The sequence below is a fragment of the Onychomys torridus genome, chromosome 16 (assembly GCF_903995425.1).
Source record: "Onychomys torridus chromosome 16, mOncTor1.1, whole genome shotgun sequence".
NCBI classification, from domain to species: Eukaryota; Metazoa; Chordata; class Mammalia; order Rodentia; family Cricetidae; genus Onychomys; species Onychomys torridus.
In genome coordinates, this window is record NC_050458.1 from 62908595 (window position 1) to 62933764 (window position 25170).

The following is a 25170-nucleotide window of genomic DNA, read 5'->3' on the forward strand; positions in this document are numbered from 1 at the left end:
ACTTCATTTCCACTTTAGAACTTGTACTGGCTATTGGAACATTATCCTCAAGAGTCCTAAACACTTACACCCACCAGGACTTCCTTCAAAAGTGTCTCTTCTGATAATTTATAAGATTCGGCTATCGTCCAAATTCAGTACAAAGGAAATGGATTGGTAATCTTGTTATGGTGTGAAGCCCTAAAATAGTATTACTCATCGAAAATTCTAATGCACATCTATTTTTTCTTATATCTGAAGAAGGATTTGGGAAGAAGGTAGACAAAAAACTAACCTTGAGGTCTTTCGGGTTTCGAGGTAAAGACTTCGGCTATTTCTTGATTTTTGTAACGTTGAGGCTGATGCTGGGGTGGAGTTTCTCCACTGTCCATTTGCACTTTGACCGAAGGTTCTTGTGTCATCTGAGCCAAGGAAACTGTCTGAGGAAGGGTTATCTAAAATAAAATAAAAGTTTGAATAAGTTGAACAAATAACTAGATCTAGGTCTTTTCATGATTGCAACCATGTTCCATCATTGCATTCCAAAGTAACGTAGCATATTACCATGTCTCTCATGGAAAAAGAGCCCAGTCTCAACTGCCAATAAATCTGCAGTAAGGGAACTTCTACAAACTATAAGTGATTCAGCCATACTAACCTGAAAATTGATGAAGGAGCTGAATCCTGCCACAGCCATGTGCCTTATCTGCATCAATGTGACTCCGTGGTGTCCACCAAAAGTCAACATTTTACCCCAACTATATCTTGCAAGCACTCCCAGGCCTGGGCCTGAAAGAAGGTAGGCCAGACCAGTAAGACAGCAAGTGGAGGGCCGAGGAGACCGTAATTCAAATGAACAACAGTTATTGCTTAATAAGCAGCTGGTGTCACTTTTTCTGTGTGGCTATCATGTCCCATACTCAGGGAATCTCTCAGAGTACAGATCGAACTGCTGCCCATACTGGCTGGCTTATGGCAAGAATGACCATATATACCTCTGGTTCTAGTACGATCTTCAGTTTCTTAAAGCCACAGTCACCAGATGTATCATCAATACTCCCATATTTGCTACTACAATCAGACTGAGGATTATTTATTATTTTAATTTTATGAATCCTGGATTATAAACTAGAGTGACAAAAACCTCTTCAAGTTTTAGCTAGGAGTAGCAGAATAATTTTTATGCCTTCCTATCTCTATTAGGTGGACCACATGAATTAAAACCACTCTGACAAAGTAACTTCAGACATTAGGCTATGGAATTCTAAGGAGCTTCAGTGGAAACATATGAATGAAAATTCTCTAGTCTCAGAATTTGTGTCTTATACTAACAATATTCTCAAGCTCTCCTTTCAAAGGACACTTAGAGAATTTTGCACAACAGTATGCATTTATGTTATTTAAAGGGTGGGTATGGTGATACACATCTGTAATCTCAGGACTTGAGAGGCTGAGACAGGACAATCACAAGTTTAAGGCCAGCTTTGGCTACAGTGAGATTGTCTCAACACACACATGCACAAGCATTTGCGCACGCGCGCGTGCGCACGCACACACACACACACACACACACACACACACACACCTTAGTCTGTCTTTTAATACTCTATCCCAATACAATAGTCTTTAAAAGAAGGCTCCTTAAGTAAACCATAAAAATAGGATTTGGGGCAAAGAGGATGAGGGGGAGAAAACGCAATCCAAGGTGCTGTTAGTATCAAATGATTCACCAGGCAGTGCAGTCATAATTAGGTTCATAATTAAAAGAAGTAAATTCATTTTCAAAGTGAATCAGAACTTTCTTCCTCTCTAGTAAACATGTGGGCTTAACATGTATGGGTACCGTCACTCTAGGGGCAGACACGTGAGAGTTGTAGTAAGAAACCCAGAAAAGCTTGCCAAATGCAAAGTAGTAACAGTAGAAATAATCGGCTTTCACACTTCTTGCTAAATGACCTAACTAAAGATGTTTTAAGGAAGAAATCTGTTAAAAAATAGAAATCATCTTGATAGACGTGAAATTTGAGATCCAGGATAAGTAGCAACAGCCTTCCCTAGAGCAAGCACTCACTGGAGAGGGAAGCATGGGCTCAAGCAGGTGGTCTAGCCCTAGCTAATGGCATTACTCAAGAACCCCTAATTGCTGGTAGGGATAGGGTACTAATAACAGGCTGCAAACCTTTTTTTTTTTTTTTTTTTTTTTTTAAGAAAAATTTAACCTGTTATTTCGTCATCACTAAGAAATTAGAGTCATAAAGGCAGAGACAAGGTGATCTGTTAAGTGTTCAGACATGCGTACAAAACTAGAGTATGATGAAAATGTGACTGTGGTTCCGTTCTAATGAAATGACTGAGCACTCTTCTCTGCAAGTCTTCTGCAGAGACAGGCTGTATGTTTATGAACATAACAAACTATATTAAAAAACAAGAGTATGTGCCACTGCTCAGAGGCTCACTGCTCACCTCCCCTCAAGCTCTTACCTATGGAATCTATAAGAAAACTTCTCTCTGCAACTCAAAAAAAAGGAAGAATGTGTCCCATAATCAGTCACTGTGAAAGTAACCCTTTATTTTCCTGCTAACATTGGGATTTATTAGTTACTGTAGTAACAGGACACTAAAAAAAGTTAGCCTAGTAACCTAATCTAACACATTTTCCAAAGATATTGATATGTTTAAAGCAACAGAAAATTCTTTTTGTCTCAATCTACTTTTTTATTGCTTACTTGGATTCCAACACTCCAAACTTTTCCAGTGTGCTCTCCATTCATTCGTAAGAGTGGCCACTACAGTCAAAGTGTTGCACTGAGGTTTTCCAAACAATTCAGAAAAGTCACTTTCTTTTCATAGTCTGAGCAGACGTTCTGAAAGGCTTTATCCAGAGAGATAGATAGGTCCAACAGAACAATAAACCATCGGCCCCTGATGTGGGCTTTCCTGTCTGGTTTCATCTTGGTAGAAGACAGCATGGCAGTGCTAGATCAGACGGTGACAGGTGCCTGGAGACCCACACCTAGCCCCATGGCAGGGGGCTCCCAGTGACTGACTGCATTCAGACCTGGAGACCCACACCTAGCCCCATGGCAGGGGGCTCCCAGTGACTGACTGCATTCAGACCTGGAGACCCACACCTAGCCCCATGGCAGGGGGCTCCAAGTGACTGACTGCATTCAGGCAGACAGCACAGACAAGGCTGTGCAGGGCTTGTGAAGAATCGGAATGGAGATGCCAAGGAAAAAGGTTTTAAAGTATCTGGTGAAAAGCAGCTTTGTTTTTGTGTGGTGCCGGGGATCAAGCCCTGGGCCCTATGGATGTATATTAGATGTAAAATTCTGATGGTAAGCTTGTTTAACCAAGAACTAGGTGACTCTGATAGGTGAACAGATCCCGATTCAATCTGTAGATAGTACACAGAGAACGAGGAAAACAGAGAGCTAGGCACTGCCTCTTCAGCAGGACTTCAGCATTCAGTTGTTTTTCTCCCACATATACAAAACTATTACCAAATACTTCTATTTTCTTAAGAAGGCCACAAATTCAAATGAGAGATAAACTTTAAAGATTTTTGGGATGGGGATCAACTTGTGGTATGATGATAAACACAGGAAAAGTGTAATAACAACAATTTGTGGCTGGATTCTGGTCAAATGAGGAACTGGGGTATCTCAGATATATCTTTGTCAGTATTAAGGTTCAACTAAAATTTAAGGAAAAAACTATATGAATGCTTTTAAGTGGTGTTATTACTAATCAACAATGGCAAAGGTGTAGTGGACTTAAGCCCTAGGGAAAACAATGATGACCCAAAAGAGAGCACTGGGCATTTACCCCAAATCATAAAGCCTTGGGGTCCAATTATACTTCAGAATTACAAACTTGGAATTTTAGCAAAATAGTCTGTTATTCTATGACACTTGCCAGTATAATCTGGAGCAGCACTCTATAAGCAAATATTGGTACCTGCAGCAAAATGGGTATACTATTTATAGGGATAAGTGAAGTCAAAACAGAAAACTCTTCATTTTAGCTCATGTAGGTTTTAATATCAAATCCAAAAAAGTTTTTAGAGCTTTTGGAGTTTAAAACTACACATAAGGGATTATGACTGTGCCTAACAATGCCACAGATTAAAAGTCAACAGAAAACAATAAATGTGGAGAAGAACATGTGAACAGATAGAAAACAAAAAATACAAACTTTGAGTTATAAAGATTTTATGTGTCAAATCTTATAATGTATACCATGCATATATGCAGAGATAAATCAGAAGAGACCAAAGAGAGTGGAATTAAATAAGATTTGGTTTTTAATCAAGGGGTGTATATCTAATTTTCTATACAACTGTTTATTATGAAGCAATTATTTTAAACAAATGGAATGCTTCTATCTTATGGTAAACTGGCATATGAAATAACAAGCAAACATAGCATGATTCAAATGGAAATATTAATGATCTGATTTCATTATCTACTCAACTGTTTTTTTTTCTGTAGGATTAATAATGAACTATCTATCACACCAGATTTCTTTGTTCACCAAAAAGCCTTTTTCAGTAATAATGGCAAAAAGAGTTACTTTCTGAGTTCCTTTTCACCACTGAAGTCAATCACACATACTATGTAGAGGCCACTGCCCATCCTGAAGGGAAATCTAGTGCCCAAGGTATAGTACCACCCACCTAAATAACCCATACTTAAATATAATATAAGTCTAAAAGAACATCATACTAACGTCTTTTTAGGGGAGGAGATCTCATCTTGCTGACAAAGAATCCTGAGGAAGCCAAATAATAATAATTATTATGTGCATATTTATTCATATTTATCATAAGCTTATCCTCACCAAAAAACCCTCTCATGTAGGCAGACTCTACGATATTCCTGTTATTCCCATACTTGAGGTAAAATGGGATTTTAAGTGACAAGACCTGGGAAGACCACTGTAATCTTTTGGAGTCACAGTGCCCCAGAGACCATGGGCAAAGTCTTAGTTATCCAGGTCAGGGGCAGAACACTGTCAGAGCCTAAACCTTAGGACGAGGCAGACAACAAGGCACTTAAGAGAATGCTAACTTCTATCCTGGATCCCAGGTTGAGTAGCAAAGTCCTTGAATACACAAGCATATGGCTGTGGCAGGTGCTAGACAAAAACATGTAGTTAACATTTCCTGCCCTGAAGGAGGAACAAACTTGGACAGAAATAAATTTTCAGGTTTAATTGTTTCAAGAATAGAAATAAGTTAGCCATGTGGTTTAAATCAATATGAAATAAATACCCTTTGTATTACATACATAGTAAAAACAAAACAAAACCAAAATCAAAGCTATTTTACTTTCTATAATAAAATACACGAGGAGATTACAAAAAAACTTTCCAACTCAAAAAATAGTATTTGGTTGACATTAAATCCAAACTATAATAGCAACTAAATGCAAACGCATAAATACCTTATTAAAAGGATGTGTTAATGGGAAAATGCCATGTTACTTTTGACAATGCTTTCACCTTTTTTTACAGTGCCGGCCAGGGAGGAAACCCAGGGCTTTGAGCACAACAGGTAAGTAAGTGCTCTACCACCGAGGTGTTCCCACACCTGATAATGTTTTCACTTTTAGAGATGGTAAACACAAAGTATTTGCTATAAGAAACGTGAAGGGTGTCTGGTGACTTGAATACAAGCAAGGATCCATACCTGAGTAATAATCTGGATGATAAGCTGCACTTCTTGTAGAACATGGGGAAAGTCGGTCCAAAGTCCCCTGCCTAGAAGGCAGGATCTAAAACAGAAGATTGTTTTCTTAAAACAGACTATTGACAAAGAGACTAGAAGTCCACACTAAGGAAAACATTGCTAAACAGGACTATGATATACTTTGCAACTCACTATACTGTATATATATATCTATTATATTATAAATATGCTGTATACTAACAAGAAAAAGACAATTTGGTGAAATTATTCAGATTTAAGGGTAAAGATGGGAAGTAACTACCTGCTCTACAACTTACAGATGGCACTATTGGATGGCATAACTGCATTTACTATATTCTATCAGAAAATAAGTTGTTAACATGTTAAGGAAGCTGAGAATATCAACTTGGTTTTCATTCTTTTGAACACTTTACAGACTACTTTTTACCAGCGGTGCTGCTGCAATCTTAGCATACGCATAAAACAGAAACATAGATGCAAAACTCACATGACTTGGGGGACCAATGCCTAACCTGCTACACTGAAGCTGATTCATACAGCATCAAATGATCTCATTCACATTACTAATGGCTTTTCTACTGAGCAAGACCATTTTCTTTAAAACATTACATTTATTTATTGTTCATCCCACGGCATAAGTGAGGAGGCAGAGGACAATTTGAAGGAGGCAGTTCTTTCCACTAGCAGGGTCATCAGGCTTGGCAGCAAGTGCCTGTCTCTGCTGAGCCATCTCTCTGGCCCAAGGCTGCTTTCTAGCAGTGTTCCTGTTACTTTAGCATGCATACAAGTCAGCTAGGGATGCTTTTACAATACAGCTCTGTTCCACTGGCAGACGCTCAGACTCTGCATTGCCACCAGGCCCCGGCAATGCACATGCTGCGTCTGGGCCAGACCTTGAAACACTATGAATCACATCACAGACAAGCTCTGTGATGTATGTGCTCTGAATGGCTGTGCACCTGCCCGCCTCAAGCTAATGCTTAGTGATTTTAAGACCTAGTTTAAAAGAACAGAGAGCTATGTGTCAACAGTTTAATATCCAGAGGAACCATGAAGAGCTTTCTAAAAAATATTCTTCTTAATTCATATATCATCTGTTTTGTCTTAACTTTCTTATCTTAAACCAAGCAGAAATCCAAACACTAAAATTATTTATTCTAAAAAGTTCACATGCTTGGATTTTTTAGTGTGGCATTCAAACTGTATCAGATGAATATTTATAATGAACAAAACAATTAGTTTATTACAGGAAAAAAATCATTCCTGACCTGCTGGTCAGAAAGTGAAAGCTGGTCCTCTGGAAAACATGACTGTGGCAGGAGATGGGTTTTGAAGGTGGAGTTGTGGGTCACTAAAGTCACTTCCCCAGCATCCATCTTCATCCGGTCAGCAGGATCGTCTAGAGAGTCGAGGTTAGATCCAAGTCACACAACCTTCCCATAATAGTTTCCTATGAGTCAATCTTCACCTAATAAAAGTGATTCTCAAAGAATTAGACAGTCCAACAAAACCCCTCTTTTTTAACATGAAAGACACTGGCCCATTTAGAATCGACTGATATCATCTAACAAGTAGCTCAAAGCCTATACAAGAATAAAAAACACCCTGATTTATAGTTCTTAAAAGGGTAAAATGTCCCCCAAAGAAAACTTTCAATGTCTTAAGTATCATAAATTTAATATTTAAAAAGCAGGACACTGGGTAAAGAACCATGCTCTAGAAGTTGCAGCATTTGGAAAGCAAAGGCAGGTGAGTTGCCCCCGAGTTTGGGATCAGCATGGACAACACGGCAAGGCCTCTCACTGAAAAAGGGAAGGAGTTACATCCCCGTTCCAAAACTGTTCATACTGGTTCATTTCCTATCCTCACTCAAACTGGAGCCAGGAGTTGAGAAGACGGGTGGCTCTGTGGGTGGGTGGGTGGGGTGCTTGCTGGACAAGGAGGAGAACCTCAGTGGGAATCCCCAGCACCCATGTAAACTGTGGACATGGCTGTACTTGCCTGTAACCCCAGCACTGTGGGGTAAAACAGGCAGATTCTGGAAGCTTACTGACTAGCCAGCTAACCTAGCAAAAACAGTAAGCTTCCAGTTCAGTGTAAGTCCCATCTGAACGGAGTAAGGCAGACAGGATATTCAAAATCCCCTTTGGGTAAGCATACCTACACATACATGTGCATGTACCCTCCCCCCATATACCAGCCATTAAAAACTTAATCCACTTGATTTTTCTGTGGAAAAAAAAAAAAAAAAGTAGAATTTATTTGTATGTTTTTTTGCATCACCTCATCTCAATGGCTACAGTACCATGGCAGAATCTTACTTCAGAAACATCTATACCATAAAAGAGCTGAAACAGGAACTCAGTGACTTACACTGATAACAGCCATGAGAAAGTGGAAACAGATGAGGAGAGGGAGAGGGCAGACCAAGGAAAGAAGAGAAGTGTATGGGGTGGGGGGTGGGGGCAAACATGGAGAAAAAGTAAAGAAAAAGGTTAAGGTGAGGTTGAAGGAATATGGATGTAGGCATTTCTACTTATTCCTAAACTGGCTGCTATTTCTGTACACCGAGCTCCTTTACAGATACAATGTTGTGAATGAAATGGGAAATGTTCTGATTGCAAAGTTTCCAAATCACTAGCAACATGAAATATTTTCCTTACTCAGATTATTCATCGTACAGGAGGCAGTGCAACACAGTACTCCAGAACAGGGCCTGAACTCTGCTGGATACAGTGTATGACTCCAAGCAGGTTTCTAAACCTGCATCTCACTTTCCTTGTTGATACATTGTTGGTTCAATCCTGCATATTTTGTACACACTATTATTCTTTGTAAGATGGCTGAAACAATGAAATGAATTAACTTATATTAAGCACTTGGAGTGGATACATAGTAAACATAATAAATACTGTTAGTGTGCATTTGTTTTTTTCCATGAATAAGAAAATGATCTTAAATGATTCTGTAAACAATGTATTAACCAAAGGAAAATAATGCTGAGTATATGGTAGTATTTAATTAGGACTAAGATCTTGTAATATTATTACTATGCACAAAGACATAAACATAGCAAATACTTGGAAAACTCGATCTTTCTCTCCAGCCTAACTAGTCAGTAACTAAGAGAGCTTTAGTTAGTCTTACCCATTTCAGGTCTTTTTACATCACTGACTTTAGCAAAGATACAAAATCCTATAAAAGAAAACACAAAACATAAATATTACACTGTGAAGCATCTAGTTAAAATATTATAACAGGAACTTACACAGATGTGACATTTATGTCATTAATGGAGAAAAATGGCAAAGGCTATTGATTTGTTGAGAAAAAACTGAAAAATAAAACCAGTCTGAGGTGTCTGCAAACACTCTGCATTAGACAGCAATTACAGATAGCCCAGAGAATCACAGATCACCAAAGCAGAAATCAAGTAAGCCAACCTCAGGAGACTGAATCATGTGTAGAAAAATCATACAGTTAGTGACTGCAATGAAATTACAACCAGAAATTCTTCCTAATCCACTGCCTTTTCTATTACCTCACAGTAAAACATTTTCTAAGCAAGTGACCGATTTTATGACCCTAAGATTCTCTTCTATAAACTGTAGTAGAGGACAAACAAAATGACAAGCATTTATTGAGTACAGTCAAGGAACATTTTCAGTTGTACAACACATTCCTCTCCTTCTCTGCCTCCCCCTCCAACATTATCCATCAAACTGCTAAAAACCAGGGTGGGAACACAGCTCAGTGGTAAACCCTTGCATACCATATACAAAGTCCTTTATTCACTGCCAAACCAACCAACCAAACCAAACCAAACCAGCTTAAACCAAAGCTTCTCTAGCTATACAGAGGTCCCCCTCACACAGGAGGTACGTTGCAAGACTCCCGGTATATGTCTTGCTAGAACAGGCAAAAGCACCTTGTCTTAAGTATTTTGACTTCAGACTCCATTTTACCTGTAGGGTGAAATAAAGTTCAGGTTCCCTAGGGGAGCTCGGAAACTTCCAGTAGCTGACCCATCTCCTCCTCAAACCAGTTCTCTAGAAACATGGCTGTCCCCAACAACAGACAGGACAAATGCATCTGAATGGCTGTTCTGAAAGGCTTGCATTGTCTTTCTGATGATCGTTCAGGAAGCCCCTAATCTTTGAATTCTGACTGGTGGAAAATTATAGCCTGGCAACAAATGTTTGTGATTTTTATGCTTAAATACTTGCTTCAAATGGCATTTGGGGTCGCAGTTCAGCCCCTGGGTCTGTTCTGTGGCCCTGACTGATCTGCCCCTCCCCTTCCCAACTTCTTTTGTGTGCCCTGCATTAAGTCTTGCTTTGTGGGTAACTCCTTGTGTCTGCTTGGGTTGATTTGGAGCCTCGAACCCAACTCTCTGAAACAAGTGGTATTGAATTGTGTACACACACACACACACACACACACACACACACACACACCCCTTCCTATACATACCTAGGAAAGTTTAATTTAAATTAGAACAAGAGATTAACAACAGTCATAAAAACAGAACAGTTTGAGAGGCAGGGCAGGTAGATCTCTGTGAGTTTGAGACCAGCGTGGTTCTAGGCCAGCTAGAGGCACACAGTGAAATACACACTCTGTGTGTATGTGTGCCTATGTGGTCTGTCTCAAAATAGCGAATTTCCCATTTATTTTCTTAATTCGGTTGACTGTAGCTGCAACTGCAGAAAGTGAAGTTACAGATAATGAATTTTCCCAGCAAAGGGTTGGGGTAGCTAAGAGCCTAACTGCTCAGAGCTACTTAACGACATAACCACACACCCACCCACTTTCAGTGCTCTAGTTAAGAAGACTGAGTACTCGATCATCAGGCCCACAGTCCTTCTGAATCCTCAAAGTAGTCAAGGGACTATGTGATGTCAACAGACTTTCTCAATGGTCCCCACTACAAAGAGCATACAAGGAAGGCTGCTTCAGTGAGCACAGTGCCTGGGCCTGCCAGGAAGGGTTCCCCTAGTTCAAGCCTTAAGATTTAGGTTTCAACTATTTCTAAATGCTCAACGTAGCAAAAAGCTTCTATTTAGAATTTCTCCAGGCTATCTTCCCCTTTTTTAATAGGGTAGAATTCTTTTTTTTTAAGATTATTTTATGTGTATGAATATTTTGCTTGTGTGTCTGTGCACCATGTGCATGCCTAGAGCCTGTAGAGATCAGAAGAGGGCATCAGATCCCCCAGAACTGGAGTTATGGATACTTGTGAGCCACCATGTGGGTTGAGGGAGTTGATCCTAGGTCCTCTGGAAGAGCAGCCAGAGATCTTAACCACTGAGCTATTCCTCCTGCCTTACAAGAAGAATTTTTTTAGGGTCCAGATTAATGTGTGTGTGTGGGGGGGGGGGGATTCCTACCAACCAAGGTCACCTTCTAACTATGATTAGCCCACTCCACACCTTTTTTAAAAAAGGTAGTGGGGGCCACACCTTTAATCCCAGTGCTTGGGAGGCAGAGGAAGGAATATCTCTATGAGTTCCAGATCAGCCTGGTGTACAAAGAAAGTTCTAGGCCAGGCGGTGGTGGCGCACGCCTTTAATCCCAGCACTCGGGAGGCAGAGGCAGGTAGATCTCTGTGAGTTCGAGGCCAGCCTGATTTACAGAGCGAGTTCCAAGACAGGCTCCAAAGCTACAGAGAAACCCTGTCTCGAAAAATGAAGAGGAAGAAAGAAGGTGCAGGAGGAAGAAGAGGAGGAGGAAGACAACCAACTTAAGAATATAGTATCCAGCTGGGCAGTGGTGGTGCGTGCCTTTAATCCCAGCACTCAGGAGGCAGAGGCCAGGTGGATCTCTGTGAGTTCAAGGCCAGCCTAGTCTGCCAAGTGAGTTCCAGGAAAGGCGCAAAGCTACACAGAGAAACCCTGTCTCGAAAAACCAAACCAAACAAACAAACAAACAAGAATATAGTACCCAGAACTTAGAAGGCAGAAAGATTTCAAGTTTGAGGCCACTCTGGATTATACAGCAAGATGCTTTCTCAAAAAGAAAGAAACAAACCCTCTGGTATCCAGGAGAACAATCCCAGTTAATTTCTTTTTCACTTTAGAGATGTGGAGGGGAAAACAATCTAGATACTGAGTGATTCAGAAAAGTTAAATGACTTGCATGACATCACACAGATGAGGCAAAAGACTCAAGAATCCCTCATCCAGTGCACGTCTCCAGCAAAGCACAGCTTCAATCCCTCAGACATCCTCATTCAGAGATTCAGCTGGGCACCTGAAAAATAACCTCCAGCTAGCTTTGGGTACTGATCATGGCTTCTATGTGTAGAGACTAAAGCTCCACATTTATACCTTAATACACATAGGCCTTGCTTCTGTGGTGTGCTTCTAGTACCTTCATTCACAATGGTGTTAGAAGAAGAGATTTAAAAAACAACAAAACCAAGATTCTGCATGAAGTCCTAGATAAGGAACCTTAGATGTCTTCAAATTCTAGCAAGGAGGACAAATTTTCCTTTTAAGAAAATCTTTCTTGCTGGGTGGTGGTGACACATACCTTTAATCTCAGCACTCAGGAAGCAGAGGCAGGCAGACTTCTGTAAGTTTGAGGCTAGCTGGGTCTACAGAGTGAACTCCAGGATAGCCAAGATTACACAGAGAAACCCTATCTTGGGTAAAAGAAAAAGAAAATCGGCAGCGTTAAGAGAAGGTGGAGGTGGTGGAGAGAGCCCGCGGCTGCCGCGCTGTCTCAGCGAGAGCGAAATGGCGGAGACCGCGGACGCGGCTGATCACCACGTCACAGAACCTGAATGACGACTACAGGCCACCCAGCAGCTTCCTGGAGATCCATGTGAGCAACCTGCAGACTGTGGGGGTTGGCCAGGGCTGACTCACCACCTAGGAGATCAGGGTCAAGACAAATCTTCCTATCTTCAAGCTGAAGGAATCTACAGTGACTGGCTTCCAAGTGAACTAGAGAGCGCGAGCAAGGTGGTAGTTCCCCCCTCCCTGGGAAAGCAGTTTTGTGGCAGTTTCCTTTTAGAGGAGATGATGGAATATTTGATAATTTCATCGAGGAAAGGAAGCAGGGACTGGAACAGTTTATAAACAAGGTCGCTGGTCATCCTCTGGCTCAGAATGAACGTTGTCTTCACATGTTTTTACAGGATGAAATAATAGATAAAAGCTATACCCCATCTAAAATAAGACATGCCTGAATTTGAAAGAAGAGGCAGAAACAAGACCATTAGCGATTCATCCACACCAGTGAAGAAGTTGTAACTAACTTAGCATGCTGCACAGACACTGGTCTAACATGCCCTGGGTACACTAACACTCACGCTTCCTTTCATTTCCTTTAGTTCGTTGCTGTAGTGGAACACCCTCGTTGAGCCCCCACTAGCTCTGCCCTGCTGTGTCTGGGTGCACACTGTAGCCTCACAAGCCCCTAGAAGCCGAGTCCCTACCTAAAGCTGATGACTTGGCCTTATTTGCAGTTTCTGTGTCATGAGGTGTACTTTGTGTGCAGAGTATGTCTTTCTTCTGGCCTGTCATCCCCTTCACATGGAAGATTAATGAGGGAAATCTTTATATTCTGTATAAAAACAAAATCAAATTTATATACTAAAATTGTGTCTAAAAATTTAAGTTGTTTTCAAATAAAAACTGGAATGCAAAAAAAAAAAAGAAAAAGAAAGTCATTCTAATAATTCATCCCTAGTATGTATCACTCATTTAGTTTACAGAAAGAATATTAAGCAGCTAGTTATAATGTGGAACGAGAAATCTGGGGGAAAAGATGAAGTCTTGACTGCAACAGAATATAAATCAATACACCAACTAAACTAACACCTTAAGCCCCGTAATAGTCTACAGCTTTAAACAGTATTTGACTTCTTTCATTTATATACTTGTGCTATACTAAGTGTGGAATGCTGGGATACAAATACAAATAAGATCTGGTCTTTGCCACTTAGTTCATAGGCAAGCCAGGTGTGGGAGGCAGGGGCAGGTGGATCTCTGAGTTTGAGACTAGCCTGGTCTACAAATTGAGTTTCGGGACAATCAGGACTGTTACACCGAGAAACCCTGTCTCGAAAAAACAAAACAAAACAACAACAACAAAATTCACAGACCAGTAGAGGATGCCAGATGTGTTCCCAGATACAGCAAAGAAGTCAGTGAAAGAAAAAAATTACATCACCCCAGCCACAAGTGGCAGAACCTGTTTGTATACTCATCCACTCCCTCTCTAGACTCAGTTCAACAGATGAGTGACAGGACATCTACGTTTGCAGTCGGGATACTTAACTGAATAGATCAGATAAAATGAACGAAGCTCTAAAAGGGATGGGAAGGCAGGCAGTCTAATTGGAACGTGCCACTGTAACCCCAAAGTCAGTGTAACCCACATGTCAGCAAGAATCCTGAATACAAATTATCTTTATGAAGAATACTTATGCATGTTCTACTTCACCCAGAATTTTCGATTACAATGAAAACCTTAAGTCAAATAGTTGGCAGACTATAAAAGACGACATACATTGTTTTTCAAGAATCACCACCACTCCAACACAATTAAGTATGCCACATGAACTAAACAATTTTAATAAGTGTGAGTTTAAAGTGATAAAGGAGCAAGTTATTGCCAACAAGATAACAGAAAAACTGTAGAGGTCCTGATAAAACAGAAATCACCAAGCTCAAGACCAGAGAAACCTAGCACATATCCAGAAAGATCTCGTTAGGATATAAGAAGAAAAGGTTCAAGACAATTACCAAGAGGAGATGAGCCAGGTAAGAAAATTGTGGCAGTTAAGGGGGGTTTCATAACCTGTGCAGAGGGTCCAGGCGTTTCTCTCTGGTGGTGGCACTAGCGATATCACATCTCAGGGAAATACCACAGGGTAAAAGAGTTGGAGAACTGTTTACGTGAGACACAGAAGTAGTCGAGAAGTATCACTCAGGTCTCAAGGAAGAGGAGAGGTGAAGCAGGTGGGATTGAAAGCGGAACTTCCCTGGTGAAAACAGCTCTCCCTTGGAGAGGACCCTGCTCTGGCGGGAAACTCCAGCAATCCCAACCGGCCTCTTCCCCGTGGAAAAGTAGATCTGGGCGCTGAGAAGGGCCTGCTGTGACCGCAGGGAGGTGGCCTCTGCGCGGGTCAGGAGCCAGAGGCCTGAAAGGGCGGCCTCGGCGAGCCCAGCTACCAGCCCCGGGCCAGACAGCCGCCACCGGACAGCAGGGGGGAGTGGAGGTGGTCCCAGGGGGCGGGGCGGAAGAAAAAGCACTGTCCCCACCGCGGTCCTCGCTTCCGCTCAGCCCAGCGGAGGCTGGCGGGCCCGGTCCGACACAGCCTCCCGGCCCAGTCTCCCTCCATCCTCACCCCTCCCCCAGTTTCCCGCCGCCACTCACCGAACCGGAACCGGCTGCTAGGCAAAAGAGTTTCCGGCCGGGCGCGGAACGCAAAGCCCGGGAACCTTCGTGAACCGGAACCGTCTTTATAGCACCGGAAGACGGCTAGGCAGCCGCCGAAGAGGAAAGGGGGTGGGGCAAGAGGTCAAATAGCAGAAAGTTGCGGGCTCGTGGGAGGCCTGCGCGAGGTGGCCAGGCCTGAGAAGCCAAGGGAGCGTTTGAGTCTGGTCCTAATCTGCTCGTCACCCTCAGACCCGGCTTTTTCTCTTTCTCACACTTGGAGTAGTGTTAGTGCGTCCGCCGTCCTTTGCTTTTCTCTGTCCCTCGGCTCCCTTACCCGCTGTCTTCTGGTTCCGTTCGTTGATTTTTTTTTCCCCCCTTAACGCTCAGGTTTCCAGGGTAGCTTTTCGCTGTGGTCCTGGATTTGTTGTCCCTTCCTTAACAAATGAGGATTTGAGATCTAAAATCTATTTCCAACTTTATCTTCTGGAAATTAGTGTGCTTCTTGTCTGATCACAGGAAGTGGGGGTAGAGGAGAGACCAGGGACTGGGAAGAGAAACTTTGGGAACACCTTGGCTTAGACTCCGACAACACGCAGAACCTTACATAACTGGAGAAATTTAAAACAGTGATTTCTAATGAGGCTCACCAGAGGTGTTAAACATGTAATCATGCCAGACCTTTTTTTTTTTTTTTTTTTTTTTGGTGGTGGTGGGGGTGGGTTGAGACAGGGGTTCTCTGGGTACCTTTGTGCCTTTCCTGGAACTCACTTGGTAGCTCAGGCTGGCCTCGAACTCACAGAGATCCGCCTGGCTCTGCCTCCCGAGTGCTGGGATTACAGGCGTGCGCCACCACCACCGGCAATGCCAGACTTTTAAAGATAGAATAATGGCAAAGAAATAAGTTTGTTCATTCAGATTATTTACCAAGCGCCTTAATTTAGTATGCCTGTGGCTCAGACCCTATTTAGAAGCCTTGAAGAGGTGCTTCAGAATAGGTATTCTAGACCCAGTTGACCGCCTGTCTGAATTCAGCCCTGAATTCAGTAGGGAAAAGCTCTGGAACCTCCAGCCTTTCCCATACTCTCAGCAACTGGAAAAGGGAAGGAGGGGAACTTGCTTGTTCAGGGATCCTGACTTGTTGTATATATAAGTGTAGATTATTTATATCACCTTATATACTGGTGTTTTTATGTGGCTAAATCCTAAAGCCTGGCAGTATTAAGTATGCCTAGATTATGTCAACCTTTGACACTTTAATTATTCCACAGATCTATTTAATTGGATTAAACTCTCTTTATTTCTAGGAAATAGCCATGCATAAAGAGGAATTACATGTGAACTTTTTCATGTGTGTGATTCAGGCTCGCCAAGTAGTCAGGACTACTGAGAGCACAGGTATCATTAATTATGCTACAGTGATAGGGGACAGGTTTTTTCGGAGCTATACAGGATGAGAACTTCTGGTTTAATTATAGACTTAAGGGGTGAACTGACCTGTTTACTTCTATTCCTAGGTTGTTGGTTTCTTTGGGTTTTTTTGTTGTTGTTGTTTTGTTTTGTTTTTGAGACAGGGTTTCTCTGTAGCTTTGGAGGCTGTCCTGGAACTCGCTGTGTAGACCAGGCTGGCCTCGAACTCACAGAGATCCACCTGCCTCTGCCTCCCAAGTGCTGGGATTACAGGCGTGCATCACCACCGCCCGGCCCTATTCCTAGTTTGAAAAATATTTTGTGTGTGTATGTGTGTGTGGAACATGGGGTTGGCATTGATATTTAATTTATGGATTATTCTAATCTGTCTGGGCTCATTTGTGGGAGTCCTTGTTGTTATTGTAATAAGAACTCCCAAATATGTAAGTCAAGGCCCAAAGAAAAGTGGTTTTCTACTCTAATCGGTAGAAAATAGAAAGGAAGTTTTTGCTAGCTAGGCCTCTTAGGCAAAATAAATGTGTAAAGAGCATCCTCTCCCTGAGTCGCACCGTGAGGGTGACCTACAGCTATTGCTTCTCAGATGAGGAAATTTCAAGTGCCAACGAGATCATATCAACGCACCATCTAAAGACAGATCTCTTGAAGATACTAGAAACTATGGATGATCCAAACACCGAGGGACCTGTACCTGTTATTGAAACTGGTGAGGCATGTGGGTAAACAATGTGGATGGGTGTGAAAAGAGGTATTGGATAACAAAAGGTTTATGAGTCACAGTAGGCCGAAGTTTAAGACACAAGGGAGAAAGTGTGTGTGGAGAGAGAAAGGAAGAGAGAGAGAAAAACTGTAGAGAGAAGAATAGCTTTTTCATTTCCTCCATATGTGTATTACTTTTGTTTTTCTGTTGCTGTAACAAAATTACTCAAGGCTGAGTAATGTATAAAACGGAAAGATTTTGTTCACAGCTTAGGAAACTTGAAGTCCAAGAGTGGGCTGCTTCTTTTGTTTGGCCTCTGCTAAGGATTCCCTTGGCTGAGCCACATCATAGCAAGATCATAAGCAAGAAAGAGAGATCACATGATGAAACAGAAAACCAGATGGTGGGGGAGGGGCCAGTTTGTCTATTTTATAACAGCCTTCTTTCACAAGAACTAACTGGGGTCCATAGGAACCCCATCCATTACTTCCCAGGTCAGTACCTCCAATAACCTAATTACCTTCCACCAGACCCCACTCTCAAGGTTTCACCTGTGCCTAACATGCTGCACTGAATACCACATTTTCAACACATGAAACCATGAGAGGTACACTCAAAATGTAGCACAAATCTTAATTGGTCTTAATGAAAAACCCGGAGCCAGATATAGGGGTAAATGCTGAAAGATCAGACTGACAAAGGAATAAGCCACAGTCACTTCTCACCTCACCAACTCCTCATACAGAGGACTGAGCTCCTTTCTCCACCCAGCCATATCTCTTCCTGTCTCTACCTCCCTTGTGCTGGAAGTAAAGGCATTAGATTCCAAGTGCTGGGATGAAAGGTGTGTGCCACCACTGCCTGGCCTCTATGGCTAACTAGTAGCTGGCTTTGCCCTCTGATCTTCATTCAGGCAAGCTTTATTTGTTAGAGCATACACAAAATGTCATCAAACAAATTATTTCCAACCCATAGCGATGTTAAGTCATTTGACTCCCATGTTTCTATAATATCTCTCTCTCTCTCTCTCTCTCTCTCTCTCTCTCTCTCGTTTTTTCGAGACAGGGTTTCTCTGTGTAGCTTTCTACCTTTCCTGGAACTCACTCTGTAGACCAGGCTGGCCTCGAACTCACAGAGATCCACCTGGCTCTGCCTCCCGCGTGCTGGGATTAAAGGCGTGCGCCGCCGCCGCCGCCGCCGCCGCCGCCGCCACCACCCGGCTACTATAAACTATTTAATCTGGATTCCCTATTATTAGTAAAATATAAATATAAAATATAAAAATGTTAAACTTCTACCTTTAAACTCAGCACTCAGGAATCAGAGGCAGGTGGATCTCTGTGAGTTCGAGACCAGCCTGGTCTACAGAGCAAATTCCAGAACATCCAGAGCTACACAGAGAAACCCTGTCTTGAAAAAACAAAACAAACAAACAAAACAAAACAAACAAAAAGACTGGTGAAACTTCAATTAATAGATTAAATTAAAGAGTTATTTATTATGTTACAAAATGACTCCAAAGACACTAAATTTTACCCTGGGAAAAATTGAACAACGGGTTACTCTTGTATATTTTAATGAAGATTCAAGTCACCAATACTTCATATTAAATTTTAAAAACATCTATACGTTTCTTCTCAACTAATATGTCTTTATTGGTGCCAGTTCACTGAAATACTTTAGTTTCCACTGTGAGCCAGTGACATATTACAATGATACGTTATAAAACGTGCTGTGTTTTTCTGTTGCTGTGACAAAATGCTCTTGCCAAATAACTTAAGGGAAGAGAGATTATTTCTACTCACGGTTTCATAAGTTTCAGTCCACTTTACTGGGGAAGACATATGGGGAGAGCAGTTCACATCAGGGGACTGGAGGTTGAGAGTAAATGAAGCCTGTGTTTCTGCATGCCCTCCATCTCTACTCCCTCTTATTCTGCCCAGGATTCTAGCCTATTCGATGGTGCCAGCAACACACAGCACCTGCTTTCCCTTCTATTATTAATAACACTCTTTGCAAGTACCCTCACAGACGTGTCCAGAGGTATGTTTACTAATTGCCTGTATGTTGTGTGCCTAACCCAATCAACCTGCCAATCTATCAAGAGTTTTTAAATTATTTTGTAAAGTTAGAATACAAAATAATGCATTTCATCATGACATTTGTGCTAATCAAACTGACTCCTCCCATATATGTATGTATGTATGCGTAAGTTTGTAGACAGACATATGACTTATCATTATCCTAATACTTACAGTTCAGAAAAGTACTAGAAATTATTTAGCTCAAGTTCAGAAGGAATTTAGGGCTAAAAAGTTTTCCTTGGGAAGTTAAAAATTGGAGTCTATAGTGATGGCTCATGAGTTAAGAGCACTAGCTGCTCTTCCAGAGGACACTGGTTTGATTCCGAGTCCACGTGGTAGCTAACAACAGCCTGTAATTACAGCCCCTGGGGATCTGACACCCTTTTCTGGCTCCATGGATAGTGCATACATGTGGTGCACACATACATGAAGCCAAAACACCCATACACATAAAAGTAAAATAAAATTTAAAATAGGGGTTAACAATTTAATTAACCATTTGAGGGCCTAAGCAATAGATAACAACATTTATTCATACTTTTTGAGAGCGTGCTATCTGAACTCCTTGTATTAGACTCAATAGAAGATGAGGAAATGAACTAGATGCCTTCCCTATTCCTCAGGAGTCAACAGTCCAGGAAAGGTGATATATGAAATTGCATATAAGTTAAGAGGTTGGTGATGCTGGTTCAAAATATTGAATTTCTAAAGATCCCATAGAGATGTAGAAATTAGTGGTGCCAGGCAAGTGTCTAGGCTGCCTGGATAGGTCTAGCATGGATGCGGGGACCATGATCCCACATGATCTCAAACCTAATGCTGTCTTCTTAGTATATCTAGTATAACAGAACTCATGAAAAATGGCTTATATTCAAGAATATTAGTTTATTCAAACACAGGGGCGCCTATCTGGCAACTGCGAATGTTCCTTTCATCTGACTTGCTTTGCCCATCCTTAGCCAGCAGCTGGCACCACAGTAACTCCACCCAGCAGCTTTGTTCTTCCAGTGAATATGTTCAGGTTGCTTCCCAGGTGCCCTATCATTCCTGAATTTCCCAGTCTTGTTTGCTCTATACCTAATACTAACCTCATGTGAGACTCTGTAGAAGTCCAGCTCCAACCTGCTCCCACCCTTTGAAGAGTTCTTAGGTAGAGGAGAGAGGAATTAAGAAATGATAGGTAGAAAAATAGACCTAGCCAGCAAGAAGAAAGACAGAAACACAGAATAGCTTCAGGAGGGCCTGGGTCAATACCAGCCTTGCCCTTTATTAATATGCCAACAGGAGAGGCAAAAGACCTTCCCCTAGCAAGATCAAAGCACACTGTACATCCAAGTGTAGACCCTTCCAAACACCTGATAAACATGCCCTTGGCCAAATCATCTCCTTACGCAGCCCTGCTGGGTAAAGCAAGCTCAGATTCTCTGACACTGAGTAAGTTCTCCCTAGGAAGCCTCCCACAGGTCCCCCTTCTTAATGATATAAAGAGCCCCTCATACCTCTCAGATGGACTGTGCCTGTCTTAGGTCTCCTCCTTCACTAGACAGCCCTTCCCATCTTTGAGATACACTTTCTACCAAGTGTACTCAGTGTTAGGTTGACAGCTAGAAAGAAGGACATATTTCTCTCTGACTACCAGCCTCTGGCAGGGGAGGGTGCAGAGCTTAACCCTATGCAGCTCTGAAGCCGCTTTTCCACTAAGAGCTTGAAAGTAGCTGGAATTACCACAGCACTACTCCTGCTCCCTATGACTGCCACACCTCCCAGTAAGGGAGTAGAAGATGATAAAGAATGGGTCTAAGATGTCTATAGCAGTCTTAGCTGCACCAAGCCCTTTTTTAAGTCAATAAACTCTTGATGCAACCGCATCAAATAAATCAATAAACTCCTGTGCAGCCCCATCAACTCTAAAGACTCCTTAGCATCACCATTAACATTAACAGGTTAACATAATTCTAGAACAAACATTACTGTACACAATTATAGTTCTTATAAGCTTACATCCAAAAGCAAACTCTCAGTAGAACTATTTACAATTTTTGCTAACAAAAATTGTGTACATTAACACAGGCTGCAATTAATCTACTCAAGAGACAAGAAAAAAAAATTTTTTTTTCAAGACAGGGTTTCTCTGTGTAGTTTTGCACCTTTCCTGGAACTCGCTTTGTAGACCAGGCTGGCCTCAAACTCACAGAGATCCGCCTGACTCTGCCTCCCAAGTGCTGGGATTAAAGGCATACACCACCACAGCCTGGCGAAAAAATATTTTTTTAAGATTGATTTATTTATTATGTATACAGTGTTCTGTCTGCACATATCCCTGCAGGCCTGAAGAGGGCACCAGATCTCATTACAGATGGTTGTGAGCCACCATGTGGTTGCTGGGAATTGAACTCAGGACCTTTGGAAGAACAAGCGATGCTCTGAACCTCTGAGCCATCTCTCCAGCGCGAAAAAATATTTTTTAAAGAATTAAAAAGACTGAGGAATATTAACTCCCCCCCTTTCTTTATAATTTTTTCAGGTGCATCTTGAGCCTGGGTAGAAAAAACAAATTTCTCTATACTTACACCGAACAGTCCCATTTTTACACAAAAGTTTCATGAGTCACCACAGTTAATAAAGTATATTTACATACACAAAACAGTTCCATTACAATTAAACCACTCCTGTCCATCTCATTTCTTAAGTCTGAAAAGTTCAAAAAGACAGTTCTGGTACCAGCTTTAAAGTGCCTCTGAACTTTTTGTTTTGTTTGTTGTTTGTTTGTTTTTTTTTGGTGTTTTTTTGTTTTGTTTTGTTTTGTTTTTTCTTGGTTTTTCGGCACAGGGTTTCTCTGTGTAGCTTTGCACCTTTCCTGGATCTCGCTCTGTAGACCAGGCTGGCCTCAAACTCACAAAGATCCGCCTGCCTCTGCCTCCCAAGTGCTGGGATTAAAGGTGTGCGCCACCACTGCCCAGCGAAAAGGGTTTTTTATAATATGCCAAGGGGAGAGGCAAAAGTCCTCCCCTTGCAAGATCAAAGCATAACATACAGCCAAGTGTAGACCCTTCCAAACACTTGGTAAACACTCCTGTAGTCCAAGCATCTCCTATGCAGCCCTGCTGAATAAGTTCTCATTAGGAAGCCTCTATGGGCTCCCACAACCTCAAACCCCCTTTGCTCTGATGACTAATTTGAACTTAATTCTCTAGTTTGCGCTAACCATTATCTCATGGACAAAATTAGAATGTTCAGCTTCTGCATTTGAACATAGGCCTCATGTAATAGCCACTCCGTCTTTTCAGCTTTCCTCCATGAGAAAGGAAATTAAGTACCTTCCAGTCTCAGTTTGGCCTCCCATGCAGTCTTTCTGGATTGCTTCCATCTTTCCTTCCATTTTATTATTTCTTCTTTTTGTCTGTCTATCTATCTATCTATCTATCTATCTATCTATCTACTTTTTTTCTTTCTACTAAGAAATTTTGTTGACCACATATTATGTCAGGCACTGTATTTAGCACTGGGAACAGAGTAAACAAAACACACATGTCCTTCATGGTTATAGAATTAGAATGTGTGAATTCAGGGAAGGAAAGCAGTACACAAACTCATCATAAGAAGCACAGGACTAACTCAGGAAGGCCAGAGGAATGACTGCAGGAGCCAGGTATCTGGGAAGAGATTGACTCATTGGAAAGGTAATATGGCCCAGTAAGACCTGAGCACTGGGGAGAATGCCCAAAGGATTATAGGAACAAGATCAGTGGAAGAGATGGCTCAGAGGTTAAGAGCACTGACTGTTGTTCTTCCAGAGGTCCTGAGTCCAATTCCCAGCAACCACGTGGTGGCTGACAAGCATCTGTAATGAGACCTGGTGCCCTCTTCTGGCGTGCAGGTATACATGCAAACAGAACACTACATAATAAATCAATCAATCTTTAAAAAAAAAAAAAATACCTGGGCGGTGGTGGCACACGCCTTTAATCCCAGCACTCAGGGAGGCAGATCTACAGAGTGAGATCCAGGACAGACACCAAAACTATACAGAGAAACCCTGTCTCGACAAACAAATAAACAAACAAACAAGAACACAACCACACAATGTCTTCTAGAGTCTGTTAACATTTTCCCATTATGGGAAATCAACCAAACAAAAACAAAAACATTTCACCACAAATTCATTTCCTTAACAGTTACAGGGTTAGTGAGGTGCTCTGTTCTGTTTTGATTTATGGTGCTAAAGAGTAAACCCAGGAACTCATGCATGCTAGGCAAGCATTCTATCATTGAGCTACATCTGCAGTGTAGCATGAATTTTAAATGGTCTTATTAATAAAAACAAACCTGAAGCCAGGTATTGGGGTGAATGCTGGAAGATTAGAGAAGCAGAACAAGCCACAGCTTCCTCACCTGGCCTTGTTTCCTCAGACTGGAAGCTTCTGAGTCCTCATCCAAATGAATCTCAGCTGAACTGTGCTGCTCAAAGCCTAAAAGCCTAACCAGCCAAATGCTTCTAGTTTCTTGTCTTCATGCCTTATATATCTTTCTACTTTCTGCCATCACTCCCTGGGATTAAAGGTTTACTTCCTGGGATTAAAGGCGTGAGTCACCATGCTTGGCTGTATCCTTGAACAGATGGATTTCTGCCTCTGGAATGCTAGGATTAAAGGCATGTGCTACCATTGTCTAACCTCTATGTTTAATATTGTGGCTGTTCTGTCTCTGACCCCAGATAAGTTTATTAGAGTGTACAATATTTTGGGGAACACAATACCACCACACCTCAGCCCTCATATTTGCTTCTTTCCTGTGTGTGTGTGTAGTAGTAGTAGTAGTAGTAGTAGTAGTAGTAGTAGTCTTGTGTTTCCCTTCTTTGGTATTTGTTGGTGTGGGATTATCTATTGCCTGAGTTTTCGTGGATGTGTTTAACTTCCTTAGGTTGGATTTTTCCTTCTAGTACTTGCTGTAGGGCTGGATTTGTGGACAGGTATTGTTTAAATCTACTTTTATCGTGGAATATTTTGTTTACTCTGTCTATGGTGATTGAGAGTTTTGCTGGGTATAATAGTCTGGGTTGGCATCCATGGTCTCTTAGTGTCTGCATAACATTTGTCCAGGACCTTCTAGCTTTCATAGTCTCTATTGGATCCAGCCTATTTGGTGTTCTGTAAGCTTCTTGTATCTTCATAGGCATTTCTTTCTTTAGGTAAGGAAAGTTTTCTTCTATGGTTTTGTTGAATATATTTTCTGTGCCTTTGAGTTGGTATTCTTCTCCTCCTTCTATCCCTATTATTCTTAGGTTTGGTCTTTTTGTGGTGTCCCAAATTTCTTGGACGTTTTGTCTTATGACTTTTTTGGCTTTAGTGTTTTCTTTGACTGACGAATCTATTTTCTCTGTTGTGTCTTCAACGTCAGAGATTCTCTGTTCCATCTCTTGCATTCGGTTGGTTAAGCTTGTTTCTGTAGTTCCTGTTCATTTAGTCAGGATTTCTATTTCCAGCATTCCCTCAGTTTATGTCTTCTTTATTGTCTCAATTTCAATTTTCAAATCTTGAACTGTTTCCTTCATCTGTTTAATTACTTTTTCTTTGCTTTCTTCCAATTTTTTGTTTGTTTTTCTATTTCTTTAAGGGAATTTTTTATTTCCTCTTTAGGGGAGTTTTTCATTTCCTCATTGAGGGCCTCTATCATCTTCTTAAAGTAATTTTTAGGATTGAATTCTTTTGCTTCTTCTGCATTGGTATGTACAGGTCTTGCAGATGTAGAACCGCTAGGTTTTGATGGTGTCATATAGGTCTTTATGTTGTTGCCTGTAGTTTTGCACTGGTGTCTACTCATCTCTTCCTCTGCTCGGTGTAGGCGTGTGTCTGTGTCTGAGGGTGCCTCTCTTGTTC

At 41.5% G+C, this 25170-nt stretch overlaps 2 protein-coding genes and 1 pseudogene across 6 annotated transcripts in view; 2 read left to right on the forward strand and 1 right to left on the reverse strand.

Moving 5' to 3' along the window:
* Positions 1-15168, reverse strand: part of Senp1 (SUMO specific peptidase 1) — a 55852-nt gene extending 40684 nt beyond the window's left edge. The window contains exons 1-6 of one of the 5 annotated variants that reach the window (XM_036208862.1): positions 14504-15067; positions 8840-8887; positions 6961-7091; positions 5672-5756; positions 4711-4752; positions 275-434 (exon numbers count right to left, since the gene is read on the reverse strand). In XM_036208862.1, coding sequence (XP_036064755.1) covers positions 275-434; positions 4711-4752; positions 5672-5756; positions 6961-7091; positions 8840-8843 — 422 coding nt within the window. In that variant the 5' untranslated portion in view covers positions 8844-8887; positions 14504-15067. Of the gene's footprint in view, positions 1-274; positions 435-4710; positions 4753-5671; positions 5757-6960; positions 7092-8839; positions 8888-13136; positions 13344-14448 lie in introns of those variants that run through there. The other 4 variants (XM_036208859.1, XM_036208858.1, XM_036208861.1 and 1 more) reach the window with 4 other exon arrangements.
* LOC118597056 lies at positions 11982-12895 on the forward strand (annotated as a pseudogene).
* Positions 15169-16389: 1221 nt separating the features above from the next.
* Pfkm (phosphofructokinase, muscle) overlaps positions 16390-25170 on the forward strand; it is a 46364-nt gene continuing 37583 nt past the window's right edge. Inside the window, exons 1-2 of the mRNA XM_036208857.1 lie at positions 16390-16480; positions 17094-17216. Of these exons, the coding sequence (XP_036064750.1) occupies positions 16399-16480; positions 17094-17216 (205 nt within the window). The 5' untranslated portion in view covers positions 16390-16398. The remainder of the gene's footprint in view (positions 16481-17093; positions 17217-25170) is intronic.